The sequence below is a fragment of the Larimichthys crocea genome, chromosome XVIII, assembly GCF_000972845.2.
Source record: "Larimichthys crocea isolate SSNF chromosome XVIII, L_crocea_2.0, whole genome shotgun sequence".
NCBI classification, from domain to species: Eukaryota; Metazoa; Chordata; class Actinopteri; family Sciaenidae; genus Larimichthys; species Larimichthys crocea.
In genome coordinates, this window is record NC_040028.1 from 2,337,320 (window position 1) to 2,354,237 (window position 16,918).

Consider the following 16,918-nt stretch of genomic DNA (forward strand, 5'->3'; position numbering starts at 1 on the left):
TTCATGGCAACAAGAAAATCCAAAGCAGTGATGAAGCTGTCGCATAGAAGGACCTTGTTTGTTGACCGTTGTTTGTTGTCCCAGCTGTTCGTTGAACAGTACAGAGTGTAAAAAGACTGGGTCCCGGTCAGGGGTGGACTGGGACAAAAATTCAGCCCTGGCATTTTCTGTCCAGACCACCCACTACATTATCAGCAGACCCTACATACGTAGAAGTCCACAATCTCACGGCATCTCCTGCGTACTACAAAGGGGAGTCCTTTCCTTGATAGCAGTTAACAAATAAAGCACGCAACTATGAACTCAAGGACTAAAGACCAGCTATAGCAACCAATCAATCAGTCTTTATTCATATAAATCACAACAGAAGTTATGTCATGACGAGACGGGTGGGACGAGTGAGCTAAAGGGAAGAACCCTCATGCTACCCTTCAGTTTTAGTCTGTGACTGTGAAAATCTTTTGGTGTAAGCCGAGCATTAGTTAAAACCTGTCTCTCTCTCTGTCTGTCTCTCTCATCATGGAAGAACTTCTAGCAGGTCAGGAAAACCTGTTTGACAGGAGATGATGGTAGCAGAGAATATAAAGAGACATTTATGAATTACCAATTGTCATTTTATCACACATATAGTATGTTTATTACATTATTAAGTCATCATCACAAATCAAGTATGAATTCATAGAACATTATAAGACACATGACATACTCAACAAATCAGAGACGTCTCAGTAGCCAAAAGGTGGTGAAGTGGAGGCAGTAAGAGAGCAAGTCCTCGGACATGGACAGACGGGGAACAACTCCTCAGGCTCTCACATGTCAAGTGGTCAGCCTGAGAGGGACATGGATACATTATTAATTCTGAAAAATAAGCAACACATAAGCACAATACAACTTCTAAAAGAATCAATAAAATGACAAATAATGAATTAGTCCATCCATAATGTGTGATGTGTTTGATTCTGCTTCTTTATTCACAGCTCATTAGTCCATGTCAATGTTTTCTGTTGCTATGGAAACAAGAGACTGCTGACGTTAGCAGCTGTGAGCTAGCTTAGCTAAATCATCTTAATAATAATCCATAATATCACAATTGGGCATATTTAAACAAAATCAACCATAACTACAGTGGTTGATTTTGTCACAGCCCTTCAACTCTGGGCTAATATGTTGTCAAAAATCTGCAGTTAATTAGGTCACATCACATTCAATGTAAAAACGTTTTCTACTTTGTTTTGGACACGTCTCCAAATGTAGCCTATCAGCCCCAGGCGGGACGATGCCCGGTATGCCAGATGGCCAGTCCACCCCTGGCTGTAGATGTTGAATATGTTTTCTAACAATTTATTAAATTAAAAAATGGCTGGTTTGATATGTACTTACTGTATTGTCATAAGATAGGAGATCCAGAGAGTAAACCTATATTCTTGACACATTAGGATTTTTACCAGTTCAGCTCATCACACCTGATTACACCAAAAAACTTAAACTGTGTAGGATTTTGTAGCATTTAGTGTTTAGTTAATGATTATTATTCTCAGGTGATTATACACCAATGAAATGTTATTCATAACTATTTATGCCACATTATGTAAATCGAGCCCCCTAAATTTGACACAAATCGCTGAAAAGGAGACAAATGAACAGAATGTCAAACACGATGTATGGACGGCTCACACAGGTCAAACAAACTCCGTTTGAATATTTTAAGACTTGACGCCATTTGTCTTGCAAACATAGATTAATACTCTATAATTATAATTGAATACTTGTCCATGGTCTGTATGGAGCAGCACTATAATTCGGCTCACAAATAATCGACAAAGAAACGTTCATAGAACGTTTTTTCAATCTATTTTAGAAGCGCTGCCTGCTGTCTGAGGAGCCTTCAATGGATCTGCTGGAGACAGTATGCATGGTTTTCACTGAAAGAAGTGCAGACACTATATATGTATCATAAATGAAATAAAAATAAAAATAAAGTGCATTAAAGTGGAGTGTTTACAGCTGAACGAGACTGAATTATACTTCCAGACTTTTACACGGAGTTCGGCAGGACGCCGGCGGTGAGCGGGCACAGAGCGGGGGCTGGATGAGGAGCTGACGGGGGCTGGATGAGGGGAGGACGGGGGCTGGATGAGGGGAGGACGGAGGCGGAGTTTTGTCCTCCAGTTTGACAAACTCAAGGAGTCTTTCCTCTGTGAGGAGGAGCACAGTGTGAACGTCTACAAGAGCAAAGCAGAGGAAAAGAAAAGGTAAGAGATTTCACTCCGACATAACGGTTCACAAAGTAACAACGTCACTTGTGGCGCTGAAAGTTCAGCTGCGTCAAACTTTTCCTTTTCCTAAAAAAAAAACCGCTTACTTTGCACAAATCAAAGCAGACGGATGTTTTCATCACGAGCTTTAGCTGCTACCTCAGGATGTGTTTTCCTTCTTCATGTTCATGCATGTACGCATGAAGGATCAGCTGAGCGGTCTGCCTGTTAAACTTCACCCTGTGCTCTTTAGGCTGGAGTCTGACTGCCACAAGTGGAAGTGTAATGGCCTTTTCTGTACGTGTCAGCAGGACACAGTGCTGAGTCTAGTCTAATCTAGAGTACAACCTCCACCCACCTCCACCCATGTCCTGATGTCATTTAACTGTAAATAAACAGCATGTTTCCTGATTAGGATGATATTTACTGGCTGTGATCAGTCTCATGATTTATTCCTCCAGCACCAGCACCAGCACCACCCACCCCACTGTGGTGGTGCTGGTGCTGCTGGTGCTGGAGGAAGCTCACAGCTTTCTTTGGACACCAGACTGAGATGTTTTGCTTTCTCAATAATGTGATGCAAACCTAGAAAAAGGAGAAGTGAACTCACATTGACCAACAGATGGAGAAATCACATCTGACAGGGGTCAGGGTGGGAAGCAGCTTCCCTTTGGCTGCCACAGACTTGCATGAGTCATTACATTTTCAACTATCTGTGCTATCGAGTGGCACAGTCAACCAGAGGTGTTTCCTGAAGTGATAATAAAGAAACAATCCGCGTGATCCGTCTGCACCCCTTCTAGCATGCCTCTGAACTAAACTACACAATCCATTCTTCTCTCTCTCTTAGGTCAGCTGAGGTGGGACGTGGTCCACTCCTTTCCGAACCGCCTGCCATCATGGCTCGGTACCTGAAGTATTTCACCACTGTGGGCGATAAGCAGGCAATCGAGTTGGAGGATGAAGAGCTGCACGTGGCCAGCGAGGAGCTGAGTCCAGCCACTGGCCAGTTTCCGCAAACGGTGACCTTCAGGGAGTCACTGCAAAGGCTCTACAGCTCTGAGCACTTCCAGGTATGCCACGCTGGTCAGCGCATCTGTTTGGTGATTATGATGTGAGCACACATATACCCATCAATCCAAGGTGATATTTTCAAATCGTTGACCAAAACCCAAAGACATTCAATATACAATGATAGCAAACTGTCAGATATGAGAAACCAGATGTTTTAGCATTTAGCGCCTACTTCACAGACTTCACACCCTCAGATTTCTTGTATTTTCTTACTTGTCCTCAGCCTGCATCAACACTGACTCAAGTGACATCACTTGAGGACATCTGATACACACTTTGATGCGTGTGGCGGTGTGACTTGTGTTTGCAGGTGGTGGTGGTGTGTTTGGTGATCCTGGATGCCATCTTCGTTCTGGCGGAGCTGCTCATAGATCTGTCTGTTATCAAGCTGGAACACGGCCATATTGCTCCTGAGGTGACGCTCTGATTGGTCCACGGCGCTCTCAGTTCTAATGAAGACCTTTACATCAGATGATTTCCTCACTCACAGTTTTTTTTTTTTTTTTTTGCAGGTGTTTCACTACCTGAGCTTGGCTGTTCTCACCTTCTTCATGCTGGAGCTGGCTGGTAAACTGTTTGCTTACCGCCTGGAGTATTTCGATCACAAGTTTGAGGTGTTTGACGGCTTGGTGGTGGTGATTTCCTTTGTGTTGGACATCGTCTACATCTTCCACGAGGACGCCTTTGATGGGATGGGTCTCCTCATCCTGCTGAGGCTCTGGAGGGTGGCCAGAATTATCAACGGTCAGTAACACTCTGTACGAGGTGTGGACGAAATAACACAACTCGTCAGTACATAGCTGTAGCTGTAGCTACCGTCAGCCAGTGCTCTGCTGTTCATACTTGGGGGGAAGCTGACATAGGAAATAGACCTGATTCATGCTTATGCTGTCACAGTTAGGGAGGGACGGCAGCTGAAATGATCTTTCAAATCCAAGCAGACACATCCAGTACAAACACATATTACAAAACTCTGCGTGTATTTCCTCCTGAAGGCAGGCGTCTGCTTGACCTCATGCTTCTGAAATAAAAATGTTTAACTTTGTCCAAAGTGAGCTTAACCTCGCTTTTTCTTGGCCCAGCTGCCACACACTCAACTGTGTGCTTCATTGCAAAGTGAAGTTCGGACCTGATCTCAAATCTGTCACCTATTTATCATCCCACTGTCTTCTCCAGGCCAAATGCTACATATAAAAGCTATCAACCGCCAGCTTCTGTGTTCTGTGCAATTCTGTGATTATAATATTGATAACAATAATAACTATTTTAAGCCCATGGACTGATAAAAACAATGATAACACTCCTATACAGTGTTTTTATGTTTATTCACTTCTCGTCATTTCTGACTCTTTCCATGAGTTTGCAGTGGAAATGTTGGTCTGCATGAAGAAGAGCAGAAGAAGCAAGCTGAGATGACTGTTGTTTGATGTATCGCAGGTATTCTGGTGTCGGTGAAGACCCGTGCACACCAGCAGATACACAAGCTGAAGGAGAGCTACGACCACCTGGTCCGGAGAGTCACAGAGATGCAGGAGCGCAATGATAAACTGGTGATTCTTTACAGCTGCTTCACACTTCATCACATATAACACTGCAACACGTGCAAACAGACCAAATCTTTTCAATCGATCTGACAACAACATGCTGCAAGTAGCACTGATGATGATGCAAAGTGTTTCCAGAGGACACTAAAAAGTGCTGAACATCACTTGGACGTGTTTGTTGTTGCCTTGGTTTATGACTCTTGAAGTTATTGAAGTTGGCTCCACTATCATCTCTTTATGTTCATGGTGATTTCTGACTTATTCACGGTGTGCACTGTGCGCACCACGCAGGACCTTGAAGAACGAGAAGTGGCTCGTTCTATCAGTCATTTTAATACTTCCTGAGGAAACGTAGTGTTTATGACGGGGATTAACAGTGTTGGCACTCGACCTGCAGCCTCCATGATAAACATACTAAAATATTAGTCAAGATAGGACAGACTTTAAAGATCCCACAGCAGGAAATTCACTTGTCACGGCAGCTCGTATACACAAGGTTGATGATAAATTACTCATAAATAATAAATGTATAGAAGAAAGTCATGAAGTCATTCTAGTATTAGAGTGTGACAGCTGTTGGAATGAAGGACCTGTGGTCGCTCCGTCTTACATGGTGGGAGCAGCAGTCTGTAGGAGCTGTTTAAGGTCTTCACAGACTCATGCAGAGGGTGAGATTTTTTTTGTCATTTACGTTTCCTTTGTGTGATTAAAGTAGTCATATTTAGTTACTAGCAATGGTATTCAATCAGTATTAAGCAGACACTGGAGATGAACTTCTGCCTATATGTGATCATGAAGCGACCTTTGGAAACAGTTTCCTTTGTTATCTGTGCAGCGAACTTTCTCCATTTTTGTATTTGCAGCTTTTTCTAAATTCTTGATGTTGTGTCAACCTGAATGTTTTCTGAAGTTGCATTGCATTGTGTTCAACTGAGGCCAACTGCAAACTGCAGTGACATAATGAATGCATAAATGCACGTCATATAATTGAGAAATGTATTTTGGCTTCTGGTCTAAACTGAGGCTGGTGTTAAGGTCGTTTTGTCGCTCTCATAATTTCTCAGTTATGACGACATTGTACTCACCACAGTGACTGCTGACAACTCAGGTTGTGTAGAATAATAATAATAATAATAATAATAATAATAATAATAATAATAATAATAAAAATATAAAACCTTTGGGCAAGCAGCACAATTGAACTCACAGTGCAGTGACTTTTCTGTGTGTGTGTCTGTCTGTCTCAGGAACAAGAGAATCAGAAACTTCAAGCCCTCCTCAAGAAGCACGGCATAGAATTCTAACTGCTGGTGAACTACTGTCTGATGTCCTTTCTATCTAACTCTAACATTTCATCATGTACTTTTTGTTTTAGACCTCATTTCAGTATTCATACCACTTTTACCGTTACTGCACTATATTACATCAGTAGATCCACATGCAGGACTTCCGTCACTATAGTGTTGTTGTAATAATTGTCAGATATTCAGATGCTGCTGGATATCACTCTAACCTGTTTGTAAATATTTGAAACATTCCTCACACTGATGATTTGTACATAAAACTACATTTTCATCTGCTCTGTAACATTTCAAAGTTCTTTATGTTGTGTAAAAAATGATTGAAATAAATGAAATGGTTTCATTTATTAAAAAAAACTTTATTAAATAATTACAAAATTGATATCTACAGTATTCACAAACTATACAGTAACAGATTCAACACACAGTGCTTGTCATTGATGGCATGTACGGTAAATTTACCACACACTGGTGAGACTGTTCAAACAAAAGGAAAGAAGAAGTCAAAGGGCAGTTTGGCGTCGATGGTGGGCATGGCTCTGTAACCAGGAAGAGCAGCAGCAGAAACCGGTATGAAGGCCACTGAGCTCGTGATGGACACAGTGTTGCTGCCTCCAGATAACTGGTCCTGTGGGAGAACAGCACGGTCAGACAATCCAAATGATTAAAGGTAAAACCTTAAAGTGTCCTTCTAGTACGCCTGTACGCCAACGTCTTACCAAACTGGTGACGTTGGTTTGGATTACTTCTTTGACGCTCACAATCTGAGCTTGGGGGTTCACCAGGGAGCCATATTTGGTCCACTCAATTTCTAAATGAAGTGACAACGGGATAATGCAACTCTGTGCTTCCTGCCAACACAAATGAACATTGTTTTAATGATGTGAATAAGTAGCACACAGTAGATTCAAAACTCAAAATTTAAAATCCAGTGTTTGTGGTATGGAAACTGCATAACCAACTGCAAAGAGTACAGAGGAAATAACATAGAAGTGTTGACCAGATGACCTTTAACATCAAACTCAAAGACCAATCAAGGTCTTTCCAGGCCCTAGTCCTTCAAGGACCCAATATGGCATAGTTTGAGACACAGCTCAAGGTTTGTTACGGTTGAGGATTTTTTGAATGAGAACTGGAAGATTTTTACAGAAACTCACAGACAAGACTAGAAACATTTTAAAACCTGACACTCTTTCCTGCAGTCAAACTGTGCTCACCCCGGGATTGGAATTGTTCTTGATGGGCACCCAGTCGAGTGGATACTCTAATGGAGAGTTTCCAAAGGAAGCCACATACTGGGGATAGTTTGGTCCTCGCAGAACATCCAGAAGCGCTTGAAAGACCAGGGAGCAGTTGGCAGCATCCTCCAGTCTGCACGGACAGGACAAGTCAGCGTCACATTATGTATTGAGACATAAAAACCTGTACATAGTGATCTGATTTGAGTGTGACAGTGTCCTGCCTTAATTTGCAGCCGGATACAGAATCCACACTGAACAAGACAGGGGAGCGCTTATGTAGTCCCTGCAGACAGTCCTGGTCCCCAGCAGTGTGGAGCAGAGACAGAGTGTCTCTGGGGTCGATGCTTCTAGTAATCCCAGTGAAGATAATTGTCAAGGACAAATCCTGGGCCTTGTAGTGCATCAGATTGTTATCAAACAAAGTACCATAACATGATATGAATCAAGGAGAGGGAAGTCCAGTATTAAGGCAGGTAAAGGATATTCTGCTGTTCTTGTTCCAGACACAAGAGGTAGTCCAACCACATAACCTGGATTTCCACTGTAGTGGACCGCCACCTCCTCCCCATCCTCACACAAGACAAAGTACATTTGTCTTGTACAGGACTAAAAACTCGTGAGTGGATTATTTCCACACCCCTTAACAAGCAGAGAATCAGGCCTGAGGTAAGCCTGTAGTTCACTGAGTTACAGAGAACCAGACTTCAGGGTCTCCATGGTAGCTACAGCAGTGGGCATAAATGTGTGATAAGAAGTACATGTGGGTATGATGTATATGTGTATGGCCAAATGTCAACTGTACCACTGATCCAACCAACAAAACAATAAACTATCCATCCAACCAACGATCTATCCAACCATACACTGAGAAGGACAGTGAGATGCAGCTAAAAACTAGTTTCATGTGAAGGTAAAATGTTTTTATCTCCATTATCATTCAGATACTTGTCTAAGGGACTTGTTTAGTCCACCGTTTAATTTTAAATTTCTTTGTATTGAAACTGAAAAAAACGTTCTTTTAGTTTTAACAATAGTTAAATGAACCAGAAAGGACCCGACCTACAATTATGACAGCCTTTAAGATCAGGTTATGTAAATACTGCATCTACTTTAAATAGTAGTTGTGAGCACTCCATGACAGATACAAAATGTATTCTTCACATACTACCTGCACAAATGTGATCTGAAACTCCTGGTCCAGGATCAGCACTGCTTCACGGACAAACCCAAGCACCAGAGACACCATCACCTTCACTATCTCACCCGCTGGGTTATACTTCATCACATAGACAACCTAAAAAAACAAAAATGTCTCATTTCAGTCGTTTGTGTGTTCTATAATATTATATATTATGTAAGGACATACTACTCCATAAATATAAATATTAAGTACTTGTAATGTTTGGCCAGATTTAATCTAGATTTGATAGGACCAGTCATAAGCCAACTCACCTTCAGCACCACATTAGCACAGAGGGTCGGGTTCAGGAGGACGGGGCTGAGGTGTTCTCCATCACTGATCTGAAGCTCAGTCTGAGTTCCATCTACAGACTGCAGGATGACTGAAGTCACCTCCACAGGAACGACCTCCAGCAACACCACAAATAGCCACATTAATCAAGTTTTAAAATGGTAAATGGACTGTACTTATATATCTCCTTACTTTGGTGATTACCTGACTTTAAATCTTGTGCCATCATTAGGTCAATAATGTAATCTGTCCAATACACTACACTCTGTTCTTTTATGATTACATATGAATCAAATATTTCCATCAGCCTCAGCTATTCATTGTGGGTTTTTTTTTTTTTTTTGCAAATTATCAAATGTTAGCACGCTAACCTGCTAAACTATGATTGTGAACATGGTAAAAATGAAAAAAGGTTATGTTAGCATGTAGCTGTGAGCACTGCAGTGTCTGCATGCTGCTAGCATGACTTGGTTTTCCTTTGTTACAGCTTTGTTGTTGTTATGGTGTCATTAAAGCATGGATTATTAAAACATTACAGTAGTGTTCCTTGACATACATAAGAGCAGACAGGATGTTCACTGTGATAGGTCACTAATCACAGTCACAGTTGCTGCTCGTTGATTATCAAGGGAAAACATGTTAAACAAATCTTAGACAATGCAAGTGTGTAAGAACTTCCTTCTTCTTGAGAACTGACCATAAAGTTATGAGAGACTGTCATTTTCATGTCTTTGCGTTGCAGCATTTAACCTCAACCATAACTACGGATACGGATGTCAGCGTCTTGCTAAATTTCCCATTTTGGAGGAAATGTGATGGTATGAAACATACATTTGTGTAGCTCCTTCTTTATTTTATAGCTGCCTCAGGGGCAGGAATCTACTGGGGACTGACTTTAAAGACATGAATCAGAAGATCATAACCCTTTACAGGGAAAGACAATGTGGCTATATGAAGGCATTATTTTGCATTGCATGTGTTTCACAGTTTGTTATGAAGCTTGCAAAGCAGATTCTATGACTCGAACATAATGACGGCATGACGAGACCAAGCAAAAAACAGCAGGGCCATCATTTTTATTATTGATTCATCTGCTGTGTTTTTCTTAATTAATCGACTGATTAGAAATTTGACTGATGAACACACTCACACACACACACACACACACACACTCACACTCACAGACACACACACACACACACAAAAACCTGTGAACTTCTATCGTTTGAACAAAAGACTTTGTTCTTAATTGATTTCCTTAGTCCAATTAAAATGAACAGAATAGTCAATTCAGGTATACTTACTGCTGCATCGTTTTCCTTCCCCTGCAGAGTGAAAGAAAGATTCAGTTTAACGTCTTTAAATGAATTCAATGGAAATGTTCTTGTTTCTCAGCACTTTAACCATTTCCAATACAGGAGCTCATTCATCTTGTGCAACTTAAACATCCATGATATGTTGTTACTTTGTTTTCTTATTTAAAAAATCTAAACAAAAAGTTGGAGCTACAAACATCCAGCTGTCTGAAATATTAATGGTAAATATCAAGTTTTGGAGCAGGGAGAGAAAAGTGAAGCACTGAAGCAGATTCACAAAGAAGGTTGACAAGAAGTCAGTTACAACACTTAAAAGAGTGTCTCAGCTATTCAGTATGGGGTTAGCATAGAGCACAGGATTAGCAAGACTGTGGATTTGAGTGTCTCTTTAATCACAGTATATGTCCTGATGTGCAGTGTGTTTGAGGGCTGTAAATGTGAGGCTCACTGCAAAGAGCTGGATGTTGGTGTAGGTGTCCATGCTGAGGGCTGGCAGAGTGCTGCAGTCCTGCTCCAGGACCATGTGCCTGGAACACTGACTGCTCTGATCCTTCAGGAACGCTGCAGAGACAAACAGGAAATGACAATTAAAAGGCTTACTTCCTGAAAAGTCAGCATGTAGTAAACCTCATTTTGCAAGCTGTTTGTTTAACTGGAGCAGTTTAAAAAATGGTGACATATAATAATGAATTAATCTTGATATGATTAAATACACGCCTGCAGGATCTCCTCCTGATGTTTCAAACACAGGTGCACCACTCTCCTGAAGGTCTGCTGTATAGGCCACATTTGAACTCAGTGTGTTTTAGATGAATCAGCCTTTCACCTTTATTTGAGCTGCACTTTGTACCATCTTTGTTGTGCGCTTTATGTATTATGACAGCAGTCATGTGAGTGAGTAAAGTGTTGGAGGTTGAGAAAAGTCTGAACTACACTACAGTTTGGTAGGTGTGATTTTGTTTGGCTTTATTCCTTCAGTGTGACGCTGTGCTCAGTACTGCAACTCACTCGTGTGTCAGATTTAAAGGTGCAGTGTGTAGGATGTAGTGACATCTTGCTGTCAAGTTGCAGATTGCAACCAACCAAATAACTTCCTCACACTCTCCTTCTGAACAATATAGGAAAAATGACGGGACTGCAACACTCGTAAAAGGCCAAATCTAAATAATATAAACTGCCTGTTCTGGGCTATGAGAGAAACATGGACTCCATGGAAGAGGACCCGTCTGTAGATATAAAAGTCTAATTCAAAGGTGACTAAAACAGTGATTCTCATTTTCAGGTGATTATACACTAATGAAAACATTGCTATGTATATTATATTCAATTTATGTCATATTCTAACAGAGCCTCCTAAATCTGACACACTGCACCTCTAAGAGTTGTTAACTCTGTAGCTTAACTTACCATAATCATTTTTTGTTGAGATTTTTTTAGGAAGATGACACTCCCGCTTTTAAGCCCGCCTACAAAGCTGTGATTGGTCAGTTCTTTATTAGATAACAATGAGCACAACACCTACTTGGATTGCTGAACAAATCAACCCCGAGGGTGGTGATTTATGTTTTAACATCTATTACTAGCCACAGTGGCCACAGATTAACCAAGGCGTACACACTAAGGTGAGTAATAGTTACCTGCAGCACTGGTGTCCATACAGTAAGCAGTGACACCAGGCGCTGGCAGAAAGAACATCCCTCTGTGTCCACGTCCTCCTGCTGTCATCATCACATCCCCGTACTGAAAACACCAGCCATCAGCAGAGAATGAAACGATCAGTTTGAGACAAACAGAAAAAGGTGAACACTTGAGACTCACCTGGTATCCAGACCCGCCTTGGAGCTCGGCACTCAACACCTGACCGCTGCTCTCCTCGGAGCCAAAAATAAAGCTGGTGAATTGTTTAAAGAGCGAGTCAAAGTTGCTGTCAGTTGGAAGAGCAGGCGAGGGGTGAGAAAATCCATCAGCACCTAGACAGAACAAACAGTCAGCAACAGACTTGAAGATGGACAGAGGTATCATAAAGTACTTTGTGGCATGGCTGCATACTGACTGTGGTCTATATCAGTATACAAGGAGCATCTCATGCAATAATATTCTCTATATTAAGTCTATTCTGGCAATTGGAAAAATGACAGCAGCTTATGATTATGATGTGACAAATAAGATTTTCTTTACTCAGGTGATTTCTAGTCCAGATGAACACTGTGAATGACTCACCGCTCTGTGACTGAATGCAGAAGACGTCATAATTAGTCTCCTTCTGGACAGACGACTGTAACTCTGAGTAGCCATCTATTGTAATCCCTAAAGAGTAGGACGCTACATCTCGGCTGCACAGCTGCTTGTTGCCACTGCAAGCAAATGAAAACACCATGATGAGCCTGTTCATGTCCAACATGTGCACACAGGTTACTATACCGATACACAGGGAAACAGGAGGTCATTAAATGGATAGTGTGGGTCATTTGATGTAAATATTCATAGTCAGTGTGCTTCCTACAGTAGACGCTGGTTGGCATGCATGTAGAAGCAGAGCTGTTGATGGGGGCGGCATTAAAACATATAGCCACCAAAAACACAGACCTCATAATGTTTATTTAGCGCTCAGGCTAAATAAAAATAATACACTTTTTCCAGTAGAATCTGAAACGTGAGCAGAAAAAGCTGAGGTTCACTGACCGTAACTGAACTCCATTAGAAAAACATGACAGTGATTAGGAAAAAAAAACACTATTTGTGTCAAAAAAAAAGAGTATAAGAGTATGACGCGACAGTGCTGTGGACATCAGAGTACAGCTAATTCTGCTCCCACTCCATGTTTTCATCTTTATTAGTGACGGGCCTTTGTTTGTCCATTATTTAAATCATGGCTTTACAGAACTGACACGTTTAAAGTCTTATACACTTTAATACAGAACCATAGACTAACCATATATTTAATAAATTCTGGTTAGTATGATGTTGCATTAGACTGTATTAAAGGTGTTATTTTGTCCCCCTCGTGTGAAGTGAGTCCAACTTCTTTTCTATCACTATGTAATAAAATTAAGGTATTAGACTTCATTAAAAACATAGAATCAGTTCACAAATATATTGTATTTATGTATATAGTATATATGTGTGGATATAGAACAGTCTATAACCAGTTCTCTTATATTCTTTGGTACAATGTGCTTCCAAACTCTTCGCTGTAAAATCTGTAAATTGTCAGGTACAGCTGGTACACTGTTATTGGACATGCTGCTGTTTAGTATATGAAATATAAATTTCAATGAAGGTTGCTAACAGATAAACATGTCTGCGTGGCTTTATACTAGGGGTAACTAGGTACAGTAAATCAGAGTGAATAACCTCTGTGTCCTGCTTTCTTACAGTGCGACACCTGTACTGTGGGATTATTTCTACTATGAGCAGATTTTGAATTGCATTACTTTTCCAGCAGTACTGAATCGCAGACGCCTTCTGATGTGTTTCCAGCCTGAACTACAGCAACTCTACAGCAAGTCCAGAGTCTTACCTGACAGAGTGCAGCGAGCAGCCGGTGAACAGAGCCACCTCCTCCCTGCACGCTCTGTCACAGCAGCAGTTGATGTCACACACATCCCTGTGCGCATCGCAGGGACACAGCCTGTCAACTGACACACACACACACACACACACACACACACACACACACACACAAACAAAAAGCTTCTTTATTGACCGCTCTTAAACCTCTATTTTATTGAGAAAATGTTTCCATGTGCATCAATGATATATGTTATATATTAAAGATATATAAGAACCATGGGCGTGCATGACGTGACAAACAAAAACTCCATTTAACGCCATCCGTGTCTTACTGTCATCATTTACGGTTTGATCTCACTGTGACAGACTCGGGATGTTTGCTGTATTTTCATCAGACATCATTTTAATCTTACGTTGAATGATGGAAGTGAGTTAATATCTGTTTAACTACCATAAAGGCTTCATAGAACAGAGTGTGCACACATTAACGTCACATTGAAATGAAGAATTAACAGTGTAGCGCGGTATAGCCACAGCTTACCGCTGGTGGCGGGAGTGGGCAGCTGGCCGGAGACGGGCAGCGGGTCGGCGGACAGCGTCGGTTGGACGGGCCGCTCTGTGCTGCTGGAGCTCGGTGCTGCTGTCGGGGTTGTTGACTCAAACTCTGCAGGCTGTGTAGAACTGTCCGTACCGTTATACGTGACGTTCTGGTCACCATACACAGCCGTACTCAGGCTGTAGCTCGTTGTGTTTTCTTCGGCAGTAGCGGCAGAAAACCAGAGAAACAAACTGAAGCTCAGAGTGGACCACAGCACGACCGCTGAGGCCGCCATCTTTGTTTCACCGTTGCTATGGCGCCTCTTCTTCGTCTGTGTTCCGTTAACGGGTCACTGCCTTTAGTGAAACATTACCGCCACCTGCTGTCCATGCAAGGAACTACACCTCCCAGTCTGTTGGAAGCAGATAACCTCTAAGCTCCTGCAACCAAAGCATCTTGTTTACAGTATAAATCATTTTAAAATGAACTTATCTGGCTTTGCTGATGACACAATATTTCTCATTAAATTAATGGATAAATGATTTTTGATAACATAACACATCTGCAACATAACTTGACAGATGTTCATGCATATTTCCTCTAACAGCCCACTTGGACGAGAGACAAACAGAACAGAGACAACCACATTTTTGTGTGGGTGTCACATTTTAAGCCTGGCTTATAATAACTTTAATATTTACTTTATTCACCTTTTATTTCACCTTATTAACCTATTTATATACTGGGTTATTAGTTTATATCTGATTATGATTGATAAAAAAGTTCATGCATAATGGAATCATTTGTTTTGTAAATGTTTTTTTTCAAAAGTAGCTTATTATTGCATATTAATGCTTGCAGTTGTCTTATATCTTTGTCATTTTTTAAATTCTCACATATTATTTTGGTGAAATTTGTTAATTATTATGACAAAAATTGGTGGACCCAATACCTCTGCAGACCTAGGGGTCATGGACCCCTGGTTGAAGACCCCTGTTATAGATTATATTAAGTTATGGATCATTTCATGGAGTTCCACTGACATCACCATATTTTAAAATGACTCACAAAACTCAAATGTATATGAAATATGATTGAATAACTATTATATTCACTGAACCTTCTGAATGTATTAGGCCTACCTCAAAATCATTGTAGATTGTTATAAAAAAAAGAAATAGTGTAAGATGAGATTCATTTTTTAAATTAAAAATGATTAGAGAATTGGTATAATTTAATTCATACATTCAAGTATTTGTATTATATTCCTTAATTCAGAGTAGGAACTATCCTTTATGATACACCTTGCATTTAATAGGTGATTGTTAATATTAGCGGACTGATATGATGTATCACATGCTGGTCAGTGCTTATTCAAAGCTTATTTCATGTTGTTCATATACAGACATTGGAACAAGAGAATGTGTCAGCATTCACAAACCCAGCAGACACAGAGTAACATCAGCATTCAGTGGAGATGTGTATAGCCTCCCTTTAGAACTGGTTTTAGCTCACATAAATATTCTCTTTTATTCCTTCTCTGTAGTCACTTTGAGATTTTTAGCTGAAACTGCGTTCCATGATTATCCACACGATGGCGGCACAGGACAGGAGAAACACAGGAATACCTCAGTTTACCTGAAATGTCATCCAGCTGCTAAAACAACCAACAACTGCAGTTTAAAATCATTTGAATGGATTTACTGTAAATAAATATTCTGTATTATACTGATGCAGTTTGCACAGAGAACAGGATGGGTTTTTTTTTGGCCTTTCTCAAGTTGATTGTATAGAGACAGCTGAAGACTGACAGGGATGTGGGAAGAGAGAGAGATGGGGAATGACATGTATCAAAGGGCCACAGTTCAGATTTGAACCCTGGGCTGACAAGGACATGTACATGGGCAGATGCTTTACCAACTGAGCTAATCGAGAAACCAACAAGCAAAAACAGACTAACACAGTTAATGATAGTGATTAATAATACAGGATAACACGGAGAAAATCTTAGGTTTTTCACGTTTAATTATTGAGTGATGCTGAAGGCGAGGTTGTGTCACAAAAAAATGATATTATAATGAAACAGACTGATTACATGATCCGGGAGTAACAATAAAGAAAGAACAGAAGCACTGTGACTGGATAAAATCACTTGCAAATAGATGAAGTGGATAAGAGGAAGACTGTGGAGTAAAATGTGTGGATAAAAGGCTACGGGAGAATAATAGGTGTGTGTGTGAAGAGTGCTGAGGTGAGGTTCATGGTTGAACTTCCACTACAGCTTCATAAGTCACTCTGATTGGTCGGCTGATCCCATAAATAAATTACATTTCATGTGTGCCAACCCTACAAAGACCTTAAGATCTAAACTAATGCATCATAGTGAGTGTAGCTCGGCTGGTAAAACACAGGTGTCACATTCCAAATTGTGATCTATCAATCTATAACATAAGGAAGTAGTGAAAAATTGGGATTCCAATTTCCCAGAGCCCAAAGGTTATGTGTTCCAAGCTACAGTCCAAAACTATCAATTCTTTATGATATGAAACAGAAAAACGCAGCAAGTCTTCACAGTCGAGATTCTGCAATAAGATTTTTCATTTGATAACATTTTTACTTTTATTGAACTGATTATGAATTAACTAATCGACTTTGATAATAAAGA

At 40.6% G+C, this 16,918-nt stretch overlaps 2 protein-coding genes across 4 annotated transcripts; one reads left to right on the forward strand and one right to left on the reverse strand.

Moving 5' to 3' along the window:
- Positions 1-2,149: 2,149 nt before the first annotated feature.
- On the forward strand, positions 2,150-6,531 carry hvcn1 (hydrogen voltage-gated channel 1). Its single transcript, XM_010743079.3, has 6 exons — positions 2,150-2,252; positions 3,106-3,328; positions 3,640-3,744; positions 3,842-4,073; positions 4,767-4,879; positions 6,121-6,531. The coding sequence occupies exons 2-6, from the start codon at positions 3,155-3,157 to the stop codon at positions 6,175-6,177; spliced, it is 681 nt and encodes a 226-aa protein (XP_010741381.1). The 5' UTR covers positions 2,150-2,252; positions 3,106-3,154; the 3' UTR covers positions 6,178-6,531.
- Positions 6,532-6,545: 14 nt separating this feature from the next.
- Positions 6,546-14,594, reverse strand: tctn1 (tectonic family member 1). 3 transcript variants are annotated; one of them, XM_010743083.3, is made up of 14 exons: positions 14,257-14,594; positions 13,723-13,840; positions 12,423-12,556; positions 12,021-12,172; positions 11,840-11,942; positions 10,651-10,763; positions 10,191-10,211; positions 8,868-9,002; positions 8,584-8,709; positions 7,900-7,985; positions 7,637-7,774; positions 7,392-7,545; positions 6,894-7,025; positions 6,546-6,802 (listed from the first exon to the last, which is right to left on the reverse strand). In XM_010743083.3, exons 1-14 carry the CDS (start codon positions 14,546-14,548, stop codon positions 6,656-6,658), a joined length of 1,851 nt encoding a protein of 616 aa, XP_010741385.1. In that variant the 5' UTR covers positions 14,549-14,594; the 3' UTR covers positions 6,546-6,655. The 3 variants fall into 3 exon arrangements, with proteins under 3 accessions (XP_010741385.1, XP_027147057.1, XP_027147056.1); XM_027291256.1 differs by having other exon boundaries at positions 8,868-9,005; XM_027291255.1 differs by having other exon boundaries at positions 8,868-9,008.
- Between the last annotated feature and the right edge of the window lie 2,324 nt (positions 14,595-16,918).